This window comes from Necator americanus, chromosome X (assembly GCF_031761385.1).
Source record: "Necator americanus strain Aroian chromosome X, whole genome shotgun sequence".
NCBI lineage: Eukaryota > Metazoa > Nematoda > Chromadorea > Rhabditida > Ancylostomatidae > Necator > Necator americanus.
The window spans coordinates 21,785,795-21,802,028 of NC_087376.1; the positions used below are offsets into that span (position 1 = coordinate 21,785,795).

The 16,234-nt window shown below is 42.3% G+C and overlaps 3 protein-coding genes across 5 annotated transcripts in view; 1 reads left to right on the plus strand and 2 right to left on the minus strand.

Moving 5' to 3' along the window:
* Positions 1-16,234, plus strand: part of RB195_024684 (uncharacterized protein) — a gene marked incomplete at both ends in the record, with an annotated part of 59,037 nt that overhangs the window by 14,265 nt on the left and 28,538 nt on the right. Inside the window, 5 exons of one of the 3 annotated variants that reach the window (XM_064212554.1) lie at positions 78-131; positions 190-278; positions 6,046-6,155; positions 15,241-15,324; positions 15,395-15,480. In XM_064212554.1, the coding sequence (XP_064068436.1) occupies positions 78-131; positions 190-278; positions 6,046-6,155; positions 15,241-15,324; positions 15,395-15,480 (423 nt within the window). Of the gene's footprint in view, positions 1-40; positions 132-189; positions 279-6,045; positions 6,156-6,470; positions 6,657-14,828; positions 14,850-15,240; positions 15,325-15,394; positions 15,481-16,234 lie in introns of those variants that run through there. The other 2 variants (XM_064212552.1, XM_013450052.2) reach the window with 2 other exon arrangements.
* Positions 12,214-12,657, minus strand: RB195_024687 (uncharacterized protein; the record flags this gene model as incomplete). Its single annotated transcript, XM_064212557.1, has 1 exon — positions 12,214-12,657. One exon carries the CDS (start codon positions 12,655-12,657, stop codon positions 12,214-12,216), a length of 444 nt encoding a protein of 147 aa, XP_064068437.1.
* Positions 13,856-14,716, minus strand: RB195_024688 (uncharacterized protein; the record flags this gene model as incomplete). The annotated part of the gene is made up of 1 exon (XM_064212558.1): positions 13,856-14,716. The coding sequence occupies one exon, from the start codon at positions 14,714-14,716 to the stop codon at positions 13,856-13,858; it is 861 nt and encodes a 286-aa protein (XP_064068438.1).

Genomic DNA, 16,234 nt, shown 5'->3' on the forward strand with positions numbered 1-16,234 from the left:
CCTTTTCCAAGAAAATTTGTTAATTTGGGCCTTTTTCCAGGAATTCGTGATTTGCAAGTATACTTGGATTCATGCAGCGAGGACGTTCGTAGTCTCTTTGAGAGGGAATGTTCTATAATGCTCGAGTGCAGGTCAGTAATAATGTGTGTATGGAAAACATGCTTGATAAATAAGACATGCCTATTTTAGAACTTGCAAAAGCATTTTTCGTAGTTTCATCAACTTCTTCTCCCACAAACGAGGTTTCTGCAGATCAGAGACGTGCGAAAATAAAAATGGTATTTTTAGCAGCATGCATACAGATGTTTTATTATGTTATTTTTGTATCCATGCCGTGTTACTGACCATATTTTGCATTCAGTGGTGAAGGACGTGTTTAGCAATCAAGAAAGCTGCGCTGTATTAAGGCTTTAACTCATGAGGTGCGACTTCTCGCGCAGTGTTTTAAGAAACTTTGATATTGCATTTAGTCGTCGGCTTTGTTTTTACTGATCTTTATACTTAATTTCTTTGTTGGGTCACAGCAGATATAGTGGGCCTTGCTGGGCAACAACTACCACCTTATATATAGAACCAGAACTGCATTTCAACGCAGCTGGTTTTGTCTTCCTGTCCCGTTTTTCAACCCAAAAATAAAGTGAAAGCTTAGAATAAACACAAGCAAAGTAACTCGTGCTTGGAAAATCCAGTCAAACCACATGGGAAGTATATTATCATGAAAGTAAAAACTGAAAATTACTATCAGAGTGGAAAAAAAAATTCCATACACTTAATGATTGACAATTAAAAGAGAAAAAAGGATATAATAGTAAGTTGAAATATGAATTACATGAAATGATCACATGAAATGCAAAATATGGCTGAGGAGAAAAAACCGGAAAAACTTGTTGGAGCCGCAACGCGGAATACCATAGTATACCATGGTCCTCAACCTCTCATCTGGGACCTGGTTCTTAACTCCTTCAAGATTGCGATAGAGCAACGTAGAGGGATCCAAGGGAGAAAATATTTACTTACTCGGATACTTAGATTGCCCGAGTTCGCTGAACATGCAGGCTCCAACATCTTTTCCAATCGTTTCGTTTCCTTGCCATAGTCATCCAAGATGTTCTCAAGGTTCGTGAGTGACGTTGGCGAGATCCTTGAGCCGTATAAGGATCCATCCGGTCCATCCGTGCAGCGGAAACATCACCCCATTTCCTTGACGGCCTCCCACGAGGGCATTTAGAATCTCGTCCACTCTAGCATTCTTTTAGTCGTATTAGTTCTTTTAGGCCGGCCAATGTATGCTTTCCTTTCGATATTCATTCTTCTGGGTTGCTACGACGGGACATTCCTCTTAAAGGCATCACCCCACGAATCTGGAGTGGTACGGATTTCCAGTGGAGTATTCGTATACGGGGTCGTACATTATGGGGAGGAGGGTGATTCCGTCCATTTCTTCCTAATTGCCGTAGAAAACGGCCGCGAAAATACGGCTTCGAGTATTCTGGCGCGCTATTTTCTACAAGGAGCTCGATTGGAGCGCGCCAGCCCTGTGCATCGCCGCAACTTCCGGGCTGTTTTTTACGGCAATTAGGAAGGAATGGACGGAACCACACCCCTCTCCGTAATCTACTATCCCGTATACGAATACCCCACCTGAAATCCGCACCACCTCAGATTCGTGGTATGCTGCCTTCAAGTCGGAGCTGCGGTACCGACTTCATGCTATGTGTGCTGGTTCGTCACTTTAGAAGATATCTCTCAAGAACTGTGTGGGTAGTGGGTAGCTTCCTGGACGTGGTGTCTGCACATGTCTCTGCTGCGTAACAGAGCGTTGAAAATACTGTCCAGTCGAACAGATAGGCGCGGAGATTTTGGTTAGTCAGTTAGTCCGTGCCTTCCCTGACGAGTGCGATACTGCCAAGGCTGTTCACATCATTCTATTTAGTTCTTCCTTCAAGTATTTCTCCATATTCGTAGAACTTCAAGGGTACATGTATGGACTGTCCACTGTTTCACTGTTTGGGAACAATCAAATTGTGTTTCTTATTCCACGTCCACACCTTGATCGGCCAGCTGACAGTATTGCTTTCTTTTCTGCGCTGTCGTGTCGGCTTTCTCATAGTCGACGAAGGTTAAGACAAGGGGCACGTGGTCTACCCGGCAAACCTCTATGACCCTCGACACTGTCTGGATGTAGTCCAAACAGGTGAATCTCTGACGAAATCCAGCTCGTTTTTGAGGCTGGGTTTCATCCAGCGTCTTGGTTATGCGCCTGAGGATGATCTCAGTGAATACTTTGTACAACACGCTCAGCAAGAATATCGGGAGGTAGTTTTGAAAGTCATCTCGGTAACCTTTCTTATGAATAAGAACGGTTCGTGAGCGATTCCACTGGTCTGGGATCCTTTTTTTCTGAAGGTAGGAAATCATGTGTACCGCGCCAGGTTTCATGCTCTTGATAGCGAATCCTACTTCCGAAGGGAGAATCCGTGGACATGGTCGGGATGTGTCTGCTGCTGCGGTGGTACCACATAAGACTGAGATGTCAGGCACTCACCTAATAGAGGACCTGAAGTGTCGGATGTGAAACGAAAGTTCTATTCAAACGAATCTTCCGACACTTCATACCTGTCTTCTTCATCCCTGCAATAGTTCCTGTCGCTGCTGTTGTGGTGGTGCCACATGAGCCTATGAGGCTTGGGGGTTATAGCTTTACTGGTGCGGAAGCAGAACAGTAAAAATTAAAAGTAATGTCAGTCGCAGGACATTGTATTGCTTCCACAAGCTTTTGCATGCTGACTTTGTACTGTTTCCTACATTCCTTGGGGTAGTATCTAGCGTTCACCATTTGCCATTGGAAGGTCGTTGTTGTTCTTAAAGACGTCACCCCACGAATCTGAGGTGGTACGGATTTTAGGCGGAGTATTCGTATACGGGATCTTAGACTATGGAGAGGTGGGTGATTCCGTCCATTTCTTCCTAATTTCCGTTAAAAAAACGGCCCAGAAGATGCGGCGCCGCATAAGGCTGGCGCGCTCCAGTCGAACTCCTTGTAGAAAAAAGTGCGCCAGAACACCTGAAGCCGTATCTCCGGGCCGTTTTTTACGGAAATTAGGAAGAAATGGACGGAGTTACTCTCCTCCCCATAATCTACTATGCCGCAAACGAATACTCCACCTGAACTACGTACCACCTCAGATTCGTGGGGTGATGCCTTTAGCATGACCATTGCTCTCTCTCTCTGTCAATTTTATCATCAAGACTTTCACCGTTGTCGTTCTCTACAGACTAGCTTCTCATCTGCAATTTGAGCACGAAATGCTGTGAACAATTGTAAAGTTGTGTTATATTTTCTACATTCCTGAGGATGACATATAGATAACATTCATTCATTGAGTCATGCGAAGCATAATAAACATGTTGTTTAGAGTAAGTATGCAGTACACCTATATTCTTTTAGTATTTTCTATATATTTTTTTTCAAATGGTATATACAGGCTCATTTTTTTACTCAATTATTGTCCATAATTTTTAATTATTCATCCCATATTTGATTCTGTAGTTGCCATAATCCTTATCTGTTACGTTATATTCGATTTAGTAATTTCGATATCCCTCACTTTTTACTTTTCTTTTTCTTACTTCCTTGGAACTGCGTAGTTGCCTATCTCTCTATAGCCAAGAGATCGTCTATTAAGATAATTGTCTCGGTCACTATGAACGAAAAAGCACCGCTTCGTCGAGGCATGTTGGCCCCTTCTCGGGGATATCCACTGGACACGTAAGAAGCAGAAGCATAAGAAGCACCTTGTAAAATCCGACGGGACATTCCTTACTATTCCCCGTTCGGAGGTGGTCCATGCAACTGAACCCCTGACGGAATTCAGTTTGTTCTTGAGGCTGGGCTCTATCTAGGGTCCTAGATATGCACATGAGGATGATCTTGGTGAATATCTTGTACAAGACGGTCAGCAAGCATATCAGGCGGTAGTTTCGAAAGTCCTTTAGGTCACGTTTCATTGGTAAGAACAGTTCGCAGGGTCTTCCGCTAGTCAGGGATCCTTTCCTTCTGAAGATAGGACGTCATGCTAAAATCACATGAAGCGAATGGCCATCAGCCCGAGGGAAGTCTCTTGACATAAAAACAAGTTCGTGGGCTGCGCTATATTTCACGCTCTCGATCGCGACTAGCACTTCCGAAGGGAGAATTCGTGTATCTTGTGTCCGCGAAAGTTCTTTGCTGATGAGAACGAATGCTCTAGCATTTCCGTTTGGCGTGATGCGCATGAGCCTATCATTTTGAACTGAAAGAAAAACTACGCCGGACGGTAGTTCTGTCTCCAGAAGAAACAGATGGCGTGAGATGCTCGCCTGTGTGACTTTGTGAGCGTTACGATTACCCGTGTATGAACTAGCTTTTGAAATGAAAATAACACAAACTTTATGTGCAGTGATCTTAATATCTTAATTGTCGCAGATCTGTTTCCAAAGTCGTTAAGTCCAATATTTTGTGTGTAGAGTGTATGAACTCGACATAAACGAGGTGCGAGACAAGTGCAAGGTGCTGAGCTGCCTTCAAGACTGCTGTAATTACTCATTACTCTCCACCGTTGCCCCGTCCGCGTCGGAGTCTTCTTTCCTTGATGTCCGCGCTGGGGTAACGCGGTGCAAAAAAAGTCAGGAATAAGAGAAAAGTGGTGAGATTCCTCGTATGTTTTTTTTCATTCTAATTCACAGTCCCACAGTACCAAAAAGAAAAAAAAAACAAAGAGGCGTTCAAAAAACTCTACCGTATTTTTTATGTGCATTTAGGTTAAATAAGAACCGTCTACACTATGCGAAGAACTGAAGAAAGGTAAGAAATAAGCAAGGAGAAGCGAGAAATAGGCCTATGCAGACTAATAGAGAGGATTTCCTGCAATTTATTGATGGAAGTTCATTTCTCAAATCCTTTCAAAAAAGAAATGAACAGTAGACGAGATTTCTGTTCCTCCTCCCTTTTTTTTATCGATAATGTAGGAAAATGGCTCGCTTTTTGATGGAAAGATTATGTAGTTCCAAGTCAAATGTTTGTTCATATGATCATGTATTTTTGCAATTCTCTAACAAAAATTTGACATTTACTGTTACTTCTGTGGATTCTTATCGGTTTCCTTGCGCATTAGAAATAAACATGGCTCAGCACTACCTTTCAAACTCCATTTTCTCTCCTACTAGCGTACTAATCACAGATTTTGCGTTTACGCCGCTATGTTGAGCAAAAAGAGGTCGGTAAATCTTTGTGTGAGATGTAATTGAAGAGGCAAAAGTTTAGTTTTAAAAATGTACCATTAATAATGGAAGAGCGAAAAGTGGGACAAAATTCGTTACGAGCCATTACTAGTAATTTTTAAATATAAAACTTGGCGCGGATGTTTAGCTGCAAGATATATTTGATTTCACTACAATTTCTAATACTCTTAAACCCATCCAGAAACCTTGATGATGGCATCAATTTTCTGAACGAAACATTCCACTTTTGCATCTACAAACTTTTTCACATATTTTTTTTTTCATGCTTTGCCACGATCCCTATCCGGTCGCTACGCTTTTCGTCGCAATGCAACATGCTGCGACGTGCGTGGAGCAACGCAGAGTAACGAGTAGTTACAATAACCTTGATGACACCTCTTGTAGCACTCTTACCACTTCTCGTGCTTCGTTTGTGGCGGTTGTCAGGATGAGAAACACCCATCCTCCACCCTCACCCATGGTTTGTGTTTGTAGGCGGTTTGACTTATGATGTAGTGGAAGATTGGAAGCATCATCACGAAAAACAAAAACAGAAAAAAACCAATAAGTAGTGCAGGAATAGATGCATAAATATATATTAGGCGGTGAGCAAAGTCGTGCCTCATAGATTTACAGTGGAATTGTAAATATGAAGCCACAATGATTTGACCCTATAACAGTGACTTACTGATGATTAGGGAGCAGATTGTGTTTGAATGGGTTCACTAACGAACCGTTTTTAACACCCGAGTAGTGTTTGGTTATTCTTAACCGTTATTATTATAGGTCATTTTCCTCCTTCCTCTCCCAAAAGAATTGTTGGTCTTCGACGAACCAATTTGTCTAAACATGTGTTCAAAAAATTGGGAGTCGCTGAAATATCTGGGATCAACGAAGTAAGCTTCCTGTTTCCTTCACATACATTTTGAGTTTCGGACATATTGGGCAACCGGTGCTGAGCCCAATCATACTTTCAATATATGAACTTCTTTTGTTACAGTACATCTTCAACTGTTTTCCTCATCGGTAGCATCATTTCATCTGTTACATTTGCAATTTTCAACTTGAAATTAATTTCAGAGAGGCTAGTGATAAGCTTTATACAAACTGTCTAGAGAACAGATTCATCTGTATCTTGCATTTTGTGCAAGCAGTAGTGAGAAGTTGCAAAGTTTCCAAAAATACTGCCTTTTACTAGAGCTGAAATGTAGGTGCGGAAAGGTACTGGAGAAACACTTCACAACAACAATACTCCGGTTTCATTGGAATTTACCGAAGAAAACACGTGGATAACATCTTCCTTTGTATCAACACTGGAAGGTAGAAAGTATCCTGCTTCCAAGAAGATTTCCAGTGAAATTGACGTGGATTTGAGTGAATATATTTCAAGCTCATAAAAAAAAACTATTTCAGAAAGGCATAGAGCGCAGCAGGCAAGATAAGACGTCTTAGGTATGACACAGTTTCAGACAAATTTGTGATGAAAGGAGCAGTTTCACTAAAAGAGATACCAGCTAAGCGTGATACTGTAAGATAAATAACTTCGACTTATGATCTGGCGGGCTTCGCAAGACCACCGTTTATCAAGCTAAAGTGTATAACGAGAGAATTCTGTGGTACAGCAATAGAGTGGAAGCTGTGCGTTCTGCAAGAACTCTGCATGAGGTGAAATACTGTAATACTGAAGATAAACGCGTATAAAAGAGCCTATCAGCCCTTTCTTACCTTCTTTCACGCCTCACTTCTCAAGAATTTACTTATGTGTTCTCTGACGGTAGTAAATTGACAATATCGACATGCATATATATATATATATATATATATATATATATATATATATATATATATATATGTATATGTATACATATATATGTGTATATATATATATATATATCTGAAGTGTAACACCATTAATGAAGTCACATCATTAAGCAGTAGAAAGGGCAGACTAATATTAAGAAAGCCTCGGCAGATTATTCCTTTCTTGGCATTGTTTAATATTTTCATTGCGTTGAGATTGACAAGAAATCATCCTCTATTCAATAAGCCATGATTTCAGTAGCGTAGTATCCGTCAGCGATAGGAAACAACAAACTTTAATAGTTAGATCTTCACGTTGATTTCCGATGTTTCTGAAAAATCGTCTTTTGAGATTGATGGCTGAAATTGGAATCGAAACCATTCCCGCTGATTGTTGCAGATATTACATTTTTGCTCGCATTACCGTTTTCATGCCGAAAAGTACTGTTATTTCTTGCTCTTGACACGGTATTGAAAGCACTTTGGTAGCGCAGTCGATCACCGGCATCATCTTGCTTTACTGTCTTCAGACTGTCTACTTAACTAGAATTGTCGTACATTCTATCACAACTAAGACAATTAGTCCTCTGACAGTGATAATTGTTGTGTTCTGCTAAAAACCATATTCATTTCATGATATTTCGTCTTGATTTGATGTCAGTAGTTGTTCGACAGCCTGCTGGTGTATGATCTAAGCTGTTGCAAAAACCACAGATTCTTTCCTAATTTTGGGGATTCCGTAGCGTGTAGACCGTATTGTCTTTAGTTCGGAAAGTTTTCAAATTTAATACGACTTCTTAGGCGTATGTCTGCAATTTCTTAAACATTAATTTCCTTTTCAAGGTTGTCCATAAGATTTTCGTCTTTATCTTGGATTGTAAGAAGAACATTTCTGACGGTACTGTAAGAAGATTTCTCTAAAATTTTCTCTGCCCACGTTGCATCTTGCCTTTGTGATATATTTTGGCCTACAGAGGCAAACCATTTGATTCAAAAGCATTCCATTTCTGTCAGATATGTGTATGCAGTTGTCAGCATTGTTCTTCGTTTCTGACAAATCAATCAGTTCTTCCATTGCTTTTGATGTGGTCGGTTTGTCATCGCACTTTTTCTTCGAAGCGCTAGTCGCCCACATATATACCAACTAAACAAAAATAATAACATGTTTTGAGTTTTTCAGTTTTTTTGAACCTTTTAACCTCTGCGTGGACATCATTATGGAGTATTAAAATCATGCTATATAATAACATGCTTAGTCCGTGTGTGTATGTGTGTGTGTGTTTGTCTGTGTGTCACGAAAATACTCCATAATGATGCACAACTCTGCACCACTGAGGTGCTGAAGTGCACCTGATAGTAGAGCACTCTACATTTTCACCTTTGTCCAAAGTCATGTGGTCATGTATGTTGGCTTTGATAAGGCAAGTTAGTTTCTCTCATATGTTAGTGAGGGTAAATTAACTTTCATGTGAATGTATACTTCCAAATTTGCAAACTATCATGCTGTATAATAACGGGCTTATTCTGTCACGTGTGTGCATCTGCGTATGTATGTGTCTCAGTCAGAAAATTCCAGAGGTGCGGTGTCCAGGTGCGCTGGGGCCTCAACGCGGTAAAATTGGGTGAGACGGGTACTACGGCCCCGAAGTCAGATAGCTGTAAATGGGGTGGAAAGGTTGAAATGGTGCGGGGTTGAAATGGTGCGCCGGTGCCAGAAAGCTATAGAGTAGGAAGAGACGGGTCCCTGGATTGGATTTTTTGGATTGGTGCGCGGGAGCCCCAAGGTGGTTGAATGGGTTTCTATGACTCATTCACGTATCTATTTCCAAACATATTTTCCTGATGCTGCTAACATCCTTTCTTCAAAAAGAGGAAACACACGTGCGAACGGCCGATCAAATACAATACATTGTAGCCAATGGTTTACGGAATCTGACGTAGAACGTTATTTTTATCATTACAATAGTGATATTCAATGTCATTTCATGTTAGCATGTCATTCTCTGCTAACAGTTGAGAACAGAGTTCCCAAATTTTGGTGGTTTGAGAGAAACATAGATATAAAGTCAAGTTTGATTGTTGTCAAAATGTAGAACTGACGCGCTTAGGGAGAAACCATAAAATCTTACATCTGTGCTTAAATTTTCGGGTGAAAAAAATTGAAGAGAGCGTTGATAGGAAGAAGAAATTTTAGTTTTACAAAAAATGTCGCTACTGTTATTTCTTATTGATCGGTGAAGGCGAGCGAAGCGAACACCAAAAAAGCCTGAGGTCCGGCAATGTCACTTGTGTGTGTGTGTCAGTCAGTCAGTCAGTCAGTCACTCACGAAATTCGAAAAGGCGGGTCCACCGGCGTCGAATTGGTGCGCCGGCGCCAGATGTCCATAAAATGGGTACGACGGGCCGCACAACGTCGAATTCCTGTGTCATGGTGTAGAAGATTCGCGGAGTAAATTCGTGTGCGCAAAAGGTAAATGGGCCTTTGCGAACGTTTCATAGTCGTATCCACTTTCTGCGTTCGTTCTTACCTCTACGAGTCCTCCGTTCTTCAGAAAGTGGAAACACGAATGCTAACTGCTGCTTATATAGTAGCCAGCTGTTTACATGATCTGATGTAGAACGTTATCTTTATCAGTACGATGATGTCGTCCACGTCATTTCATGTTAAAACATTATTCTGCGATAACTGTTAGAGAGAAACAAAAGAAAAACCCATGCTTCGAGTAGTACTTTCGTGTCTACATTGTGTTGGGAACGAAGGCGTGACTAAAGCTGAAGTTTGAATATTCTCCAAGTATAGAACTGACGCGTTTAGGAAAAAAAAACTATGAAACCTTCAGCCTTTATTTATAATAAAAAAGAGGAAAAGAGGAAGTAAGCGTTGTTAGAACAACGCAAATCTAATTTCAGAGAATTACAGAGAGACAGAATAAGTAAACTACTATTAATTTTCGTTGATTAGTGAAGGGGAGCGAAGCGAAAACCGCAGAAAGTCTGAAGTCCGACTTTAGCCGGACGTTCAGACTGGTACTCTACATATTCTTCACTTTGAAACACAAGTATAGGTCGTATGAAAATCTTGGTGTGACTTAAATTGCGGGAGCATTTTAATGTTACTATGGATTAGATGGCGGACTTGTTCTTTGCAGCTGTTCTTCCTTAGGGTATTAGGTTGGTGCAAAAGTAATGCGCGTTTTTGAAAATTCACTTCGAAATGCTACAGCTCGCCTCAAAATCAACTTTATCAATCGAAATAGAAAGCAACAGTCCACGCATCCTTGTCAACGAGAAACAAGTTTGCTTATTTCCGTTGCATAAAAGTTTGAGCTTTTAGATTTCATGATCTTTCGGAAATCGTTTTCGGCATCAACTTGGTCTTGGAAGATCTTATCTCTTAGATAGCTGTCCAGATGCTTGAAAAGGTGATAGTTGGTTTGCGAAAGGTCGTGGGGTGAGGCGGTAGGTGGGTGAAGCAGAGTCTCGTAGCTTAATTTGTTCAACCTCGGTAGCGTCACCTTTGAAATGAGTGGCCAGGCACTGTCGTATAAGAGAATCGAGCCTTTTCTGTTCACCAACGCCGGGCGAAGAAGTTGGGATTTTCGGCTCATTTCGTCCATTTCTTTGCAGTACTCTGCCGTGATGGTTTCGCCAGGTTTCGTGAAGCTGTAGTGGATTACACCTTTAGCACACCACCACACAGTCAGCATGGTCTTCCTCGGGTTTCGGCTTTGGGAAGTCCTTGGGAGCTTCATCTTTATCAATCCATTGAGCAGGACGCTTTCTGTTGTTAGCAAAGTCGGTTCAATTCATGCGGCTCCCACTTGTACAACTTTTTCACCTTTCCAATTTTATCCAAATGGGCGTCGACTATTGAATAATCAACGCCTAGTTCTTGGGCAACCTTTCGTGTTGTTTTAAGTGTATCATCTTCGATGATTGCTTTCAGCAGGGGGCCATCTATTCAGAAGGGCGGCCGTCTTTATCTTCGAGGTTCATGTCGCCACAACGAAATCTCTGGAACCAACGTCGTACAGTGGATTCGGTGGTGCTTCCCTCACTCCAAATAGCGTCGATATCCCGAGCTGTCACCGCTGCAAACCTGCCCGGCTTGAACTCATAGAAGATTTGGTGAAAATCTTGCTCGGACATATTATCTTCTAAGTCTTGTTACTGACAAAATACTGATTCTCTTTCAAAACCACTTCAGCACTAATAACCACGACGAAATTCGCTACAAAACGCCGATTGTGACTTCTCGCATTAAAGATGAGTGTTACCGGAAAAAAATTTGTCAAGCTAAGGCAACGAAAAACGAGCATTATTTTTGCACCAACTTAACACAATTAAAAGAGACTGAGATTGTAAAGTAAACACAATTATTTCAGAGACTGGCGAAAAATTTTGGAATTTACGCTGAAAATTAAGTCATCGGGTGGACAATGAGCTGCTGATTTTGCTATCTACTTATTTCAATGGGCGCAGTTGAAGAAAGTTGAAACAAAGTGACAAAAAAAGGACTACGAATTTGCAAGCATTTTCAACGTTAAAATGTTGATGTTGAGATTCAACAGAATGGGTTCCTCAAACAGAAATCGTCGTAAGAAACAGAATTCCGGGGGCGTCCGTTCCCACTGATACAATGAGAAATTGACGGAATCACCTTCTTCCCCACAATCTACGAGCCTGTATAGGCATAACCCACTTGAAACCCAGACTCGTGGGGTGATGTCTTTGATCGACGGACTGATGTCATCGCCTGACGCGATTACCCACATCTTCGCTGAGGTGTGCCGTTCTTGAACATGGCTCTGTTCAACCTTCTCGATCTTGTGCAAGAGCTTGCACAAAATCAATCCATTCATCGCTATTCTATAATCTGCCAAACATTACGTCTCGACTGAACTGCCTATCCACGCCGAGTATCCTCAGGTCTTTCATCTCTTCAGTCGGGGACTTCAGCTTGTGGCCCGGTGGCCTCTTTCAGCTTGAACCTGACAAACTCCTCAAAACTTGTTGAACAAGGCGATTTGGTGGTCCCTTAATATATGACCAAAGAAAGGAAGGCGATTTTCTGTAGCCAATTTCGATGGTGGTGTCAGATGTTGATACTTTCACGTGTCATACGCCGGCACGCCACGTTCCGCGTGAAGATCTTCATTGTTGAAGTTTCGTAGTGCTTCCTGCGAATATAACAACATCGTCGCTGTACTCCAGATCAGTCAAGGGGCACCATGATGGTGCTAAAACGATGTCGGCACGACACTGATCCTCGCTTCGCATGATGTCGTCGATGGCGAAGTTGAAGAGGAAAGGTCCTTCCACTGTCTTACTCCAGTCTCCAAGCAAGCGAACGAGCTTTCCTCGAGTTACATCGGTGCAGAGCGCGTCTAGAGGACGTCCTCTATGAGGAGAGTCGAAAGCGGCTTCAAAGTCCAGAAAGGCTAATTGCATTAGCTTCGAATACCGCGGCCAGATCTCGATCACTATCGTAATGATGAACACCTGGTTATTCGTAGATCGGCCAGAACGAAAGCCAGCTTGCTTGTCGCGATGCTTAATATGTCGGTCCAGTATAATCCGCTCCAAAACCTTGTACATAACACGCAACAAAGAGATTTCAGATAATTCCCAGGGTTCGTGACCGGTAAGTCTTTGTGGAGCTGAATTATGATAGTGTATTTTCACGAGTCAGGTATCCTTTGGTCTATCCATATTGAGCGGATGATCTTTGTCAGCCCACGAATTCCAGAGGGAGGAAGAGATTTCAGCACTTCTGCGCTAATTGCATCGTCTCCGCCAGATTTTCTATTCTTCATCCTTTGAATGCAGACCAGAACCTCCGACTCGGTCTGTGGTTCCTGGCTAACCACACATTTCAGTCTATCAACGTGCTCGAGTTCAGGAGCTGATGACGTCTGCCGATTCAGCAAGACCTTGAAGTGATCCCTCCAAGTTGGAAAGGTTGCTCTACAGCCTTTCCACTGGCAGTGTTGAGGACTGTAGAACATCTTTTCATGGTGTCGCTATACTGCTTTAATAAAGCATACGCTTTCTGCGGGTTGTGGTCCTCCCGTCCTTTTCAAACTGCTTTGTACTTGACGTTCACTCGTTTTCGCGGTCCTGTTGCAGTTGACGACGCAATCTCCTTCCAAGACGCATTTCCTGGTTGAAATCGCCATTGCTGCGGGCGACACATACAGAATTGTAGGTGGATCTTGTCTCCGCAGATGCAAAAGCAAACTTCTTCCGCGGCATTTGAGCTGGGAGGGAGCGTCGTGGATGCTATTTGTAAAGGAATCCGCACTAAAATCGCATCAGGATGCGGGCGACGGATAAGGAATTTGTTGTAGGATGGGAATTTCACCGTGTTATTCGCGTAAACCCGCGTTGTATGCGTTGCATTCTTGCATGACCACCCTGTTGTTTTTTTATCATCAGGTTTTGTTCTGTTCTCTTTTCTGTGTTCGACTTCAATAAAGCTACTCGTCTTCGGCTGTAACGACATCCACAACAGAATTATACTTGGACTTTGTTTCCGCAGATGCAAAGCAAATTTTTTTTGCCCATTTGAAGCGGGAGGGTTTCCTCTGCAGCGTTCTGGATGCACTTTGCGAAGGAATCCGCATCAATAAGCTTCTTGCCGGTTCGTACTCTAGCATGAAGAGAGACACGTTGGCTTGAATTCGCGCTGCATTCTTCGTCTTTCAGACCTCCCATGTCGATTTTCGGTTGAGGAAGCACTCCTCGGTTCCTCTTTTCAAACCGTATTTTAATTCTGAGAAGAACTGGACGGTGCTCAGAGTCGAAAGCAACTTTCCAAACAGTTTTGGATTTTCGGATATCCGGCTGAGGAATGTTCGTCGTCCGTCTGAACGTAGTCCACCTGATGTTTAAGAGTTCCCATCTTCCGCTCGTCCTGCTCTTCAGGAGTCAGAAAGGTTGACGCTTGCCACGTAAGCTGATGACGACGATGACTCCTCTCAAACGTGGAAGCAATGATGTGGTCCTTCTGTTCACATACGTCGACCGTACGGTAACCGTTGTTCGACATACGCTCCGCTGGATAATACCATTTTCCTAGAACATCGAATTGTTGTTCGTGTCCCATCTTCGCACTTGCGTCGATTCCGACAATGACCACCTTCTGGCTTGCTATTTTAGAAATTAACGCATTGAGTTCATCATAGAAGGCGTCCCTACTGTTGTTTTCAGCGGTTTCCGTAGGTGTGTGAGCACTTACGATCCAGAGTTTACATCCTGTGCGATCCCGCAGTCGTAGAAGGGCGCATCTAGACGACGTTGAGCCTAATTCCTCTACCAGGTTGTTGTAATCGTTCCTCACAGCTGTCGCGCAGCCACCTACTTTCTTCTCATCAGCATCGCCGCAGTATATGGTGTAATTTTCGATGTTGAGGACGGGCTGATCTCTAATGCGTGTTTCCTGCAGTGCAGCAAAAGGCACGCAGAGATATCGCAGAAGCCTAGACAGGGTGGCTTGTTGGAGTTCAATCGGCAATGTGCGGCAGTTCGGCATGACGAAACGACTGATTGTTGCCAAAGATTCCATTCCTTCAGGCAGTCGACCTCTCAGGTTTTGAGCTTTGGCGATGTGCGACGACAGCACCTTTTTGCTATATATGGGAATCTTTCGCCACATAACAATGCATGTTATATTGCTCGTACATTCCCACTGCGTACACTCGAACACCTGATTACTTTTAGTTAAAGCAGGGCCACCAGGAGTCAGATTTGTATTCGCTGCCCTGTCCATGTTTGCAATTTTAGCTCAGGTCTTTCCGACATGAAAAGCGACTTTAATTTTCTTGAATTTAGTTTTAGCTTGATTTGCACGAAATACATTTGCACCAAATGAATAGCATGCTAGTTCTTCTTATCGTACTGCAGTTCTCTTCGTAGATCAGAACGTTTAGTGTATGCAGTGTGAACCTCTTAGAGAAAGTATCAAACAACTATCCGTCGCCGTCTTTTTTGATTACTCCAGAATGCGGCGTCTACTTAGCCAGAATCCCATTTTGTCCATGGACTACTTTTTCCTGGGTTAGGAGGAACTGATTGTGTCATCTTTTTCAGGACCGCAGTGTTTGTAGGCATTCTGTATTTTCGCAGATACTTTTTTTTTGCACGTGTATCAATGATTTTGTTCCTTTGTTGTGTTTTCAGACTCCTATTTCGCTCTTCGTTCATACACTTCCAAGTCTTCGACGAGAGGTTGTTTCAGTAGTGGAGTGCGATGGCACATATAAAGTATGTTTCTTCCTAATTGTCTTTGAACCGTAATCTCTGGCTTGTAGTTTGAGTTTTTGGTTGTTTACAGATATGCTTGCCCACCCTCACGTACGATGGATCGGATATTCCTTCTGACAGAGTCCTGCTCTTGCGTCCACAGGCTAATCCGACGAGGTTTGTATTTTTCACTGTAGCGTAATCTTGTCATTTCTTCTAAATATTTTTGTTTCGAGAGGTTTTGGTGAGACTGCACGAGCGATATTGGGAATTTGTCCTGGCGAAACCAGACTTATCATCTCCCTGGAGTTTGACAAATGGGTACCTTCTTTGAGAGGACAATTATACTGAATTGGTACATCAGCTGGCCTCCATAAATAATTGTGTAGGCCAAATACGCTCTCAAAAAACTTCAGCTTGGAAGCTCTTGTACTCATTGTTTGTCTTAAATTTGTAATACTGATTCAGTAAAATGTATGGCGTTAAAAAAAACTCAAGGTGGTGTGCGGTTGAAAATTTATACTAATTCCTGACCTTGCAAGTAGGACGAGTAATGCACTATTTTGGACTAGGGTCAGTCAGCGTAATTTGATCAATGGGAACAAACAATGTGGTAGTGATAAATACAAATACTTGAGAATACATCTTTGATATCGTATGCCCTTGTGATCAGTTAATATCGCAGAACCATATTTTTACGCATCATCCATATAATATCCTCTTCTGCGTTACATTCTTCAATATGGTAGAGCTTGCGTTAAAAGTGGCCAAGCAGCGGTAGCAACTAAACCCCCTTCTTTTTATACCGTCGACAGTCTCAAGCAAATTTCTAATCCGTAAATTATGGTACGTCGACTAGCGCATAAATAAATTAACGTAGAATACGACGACGCCAAAACGTTAGCCGTAATAAAGTTTTTTTTTTTTTTTA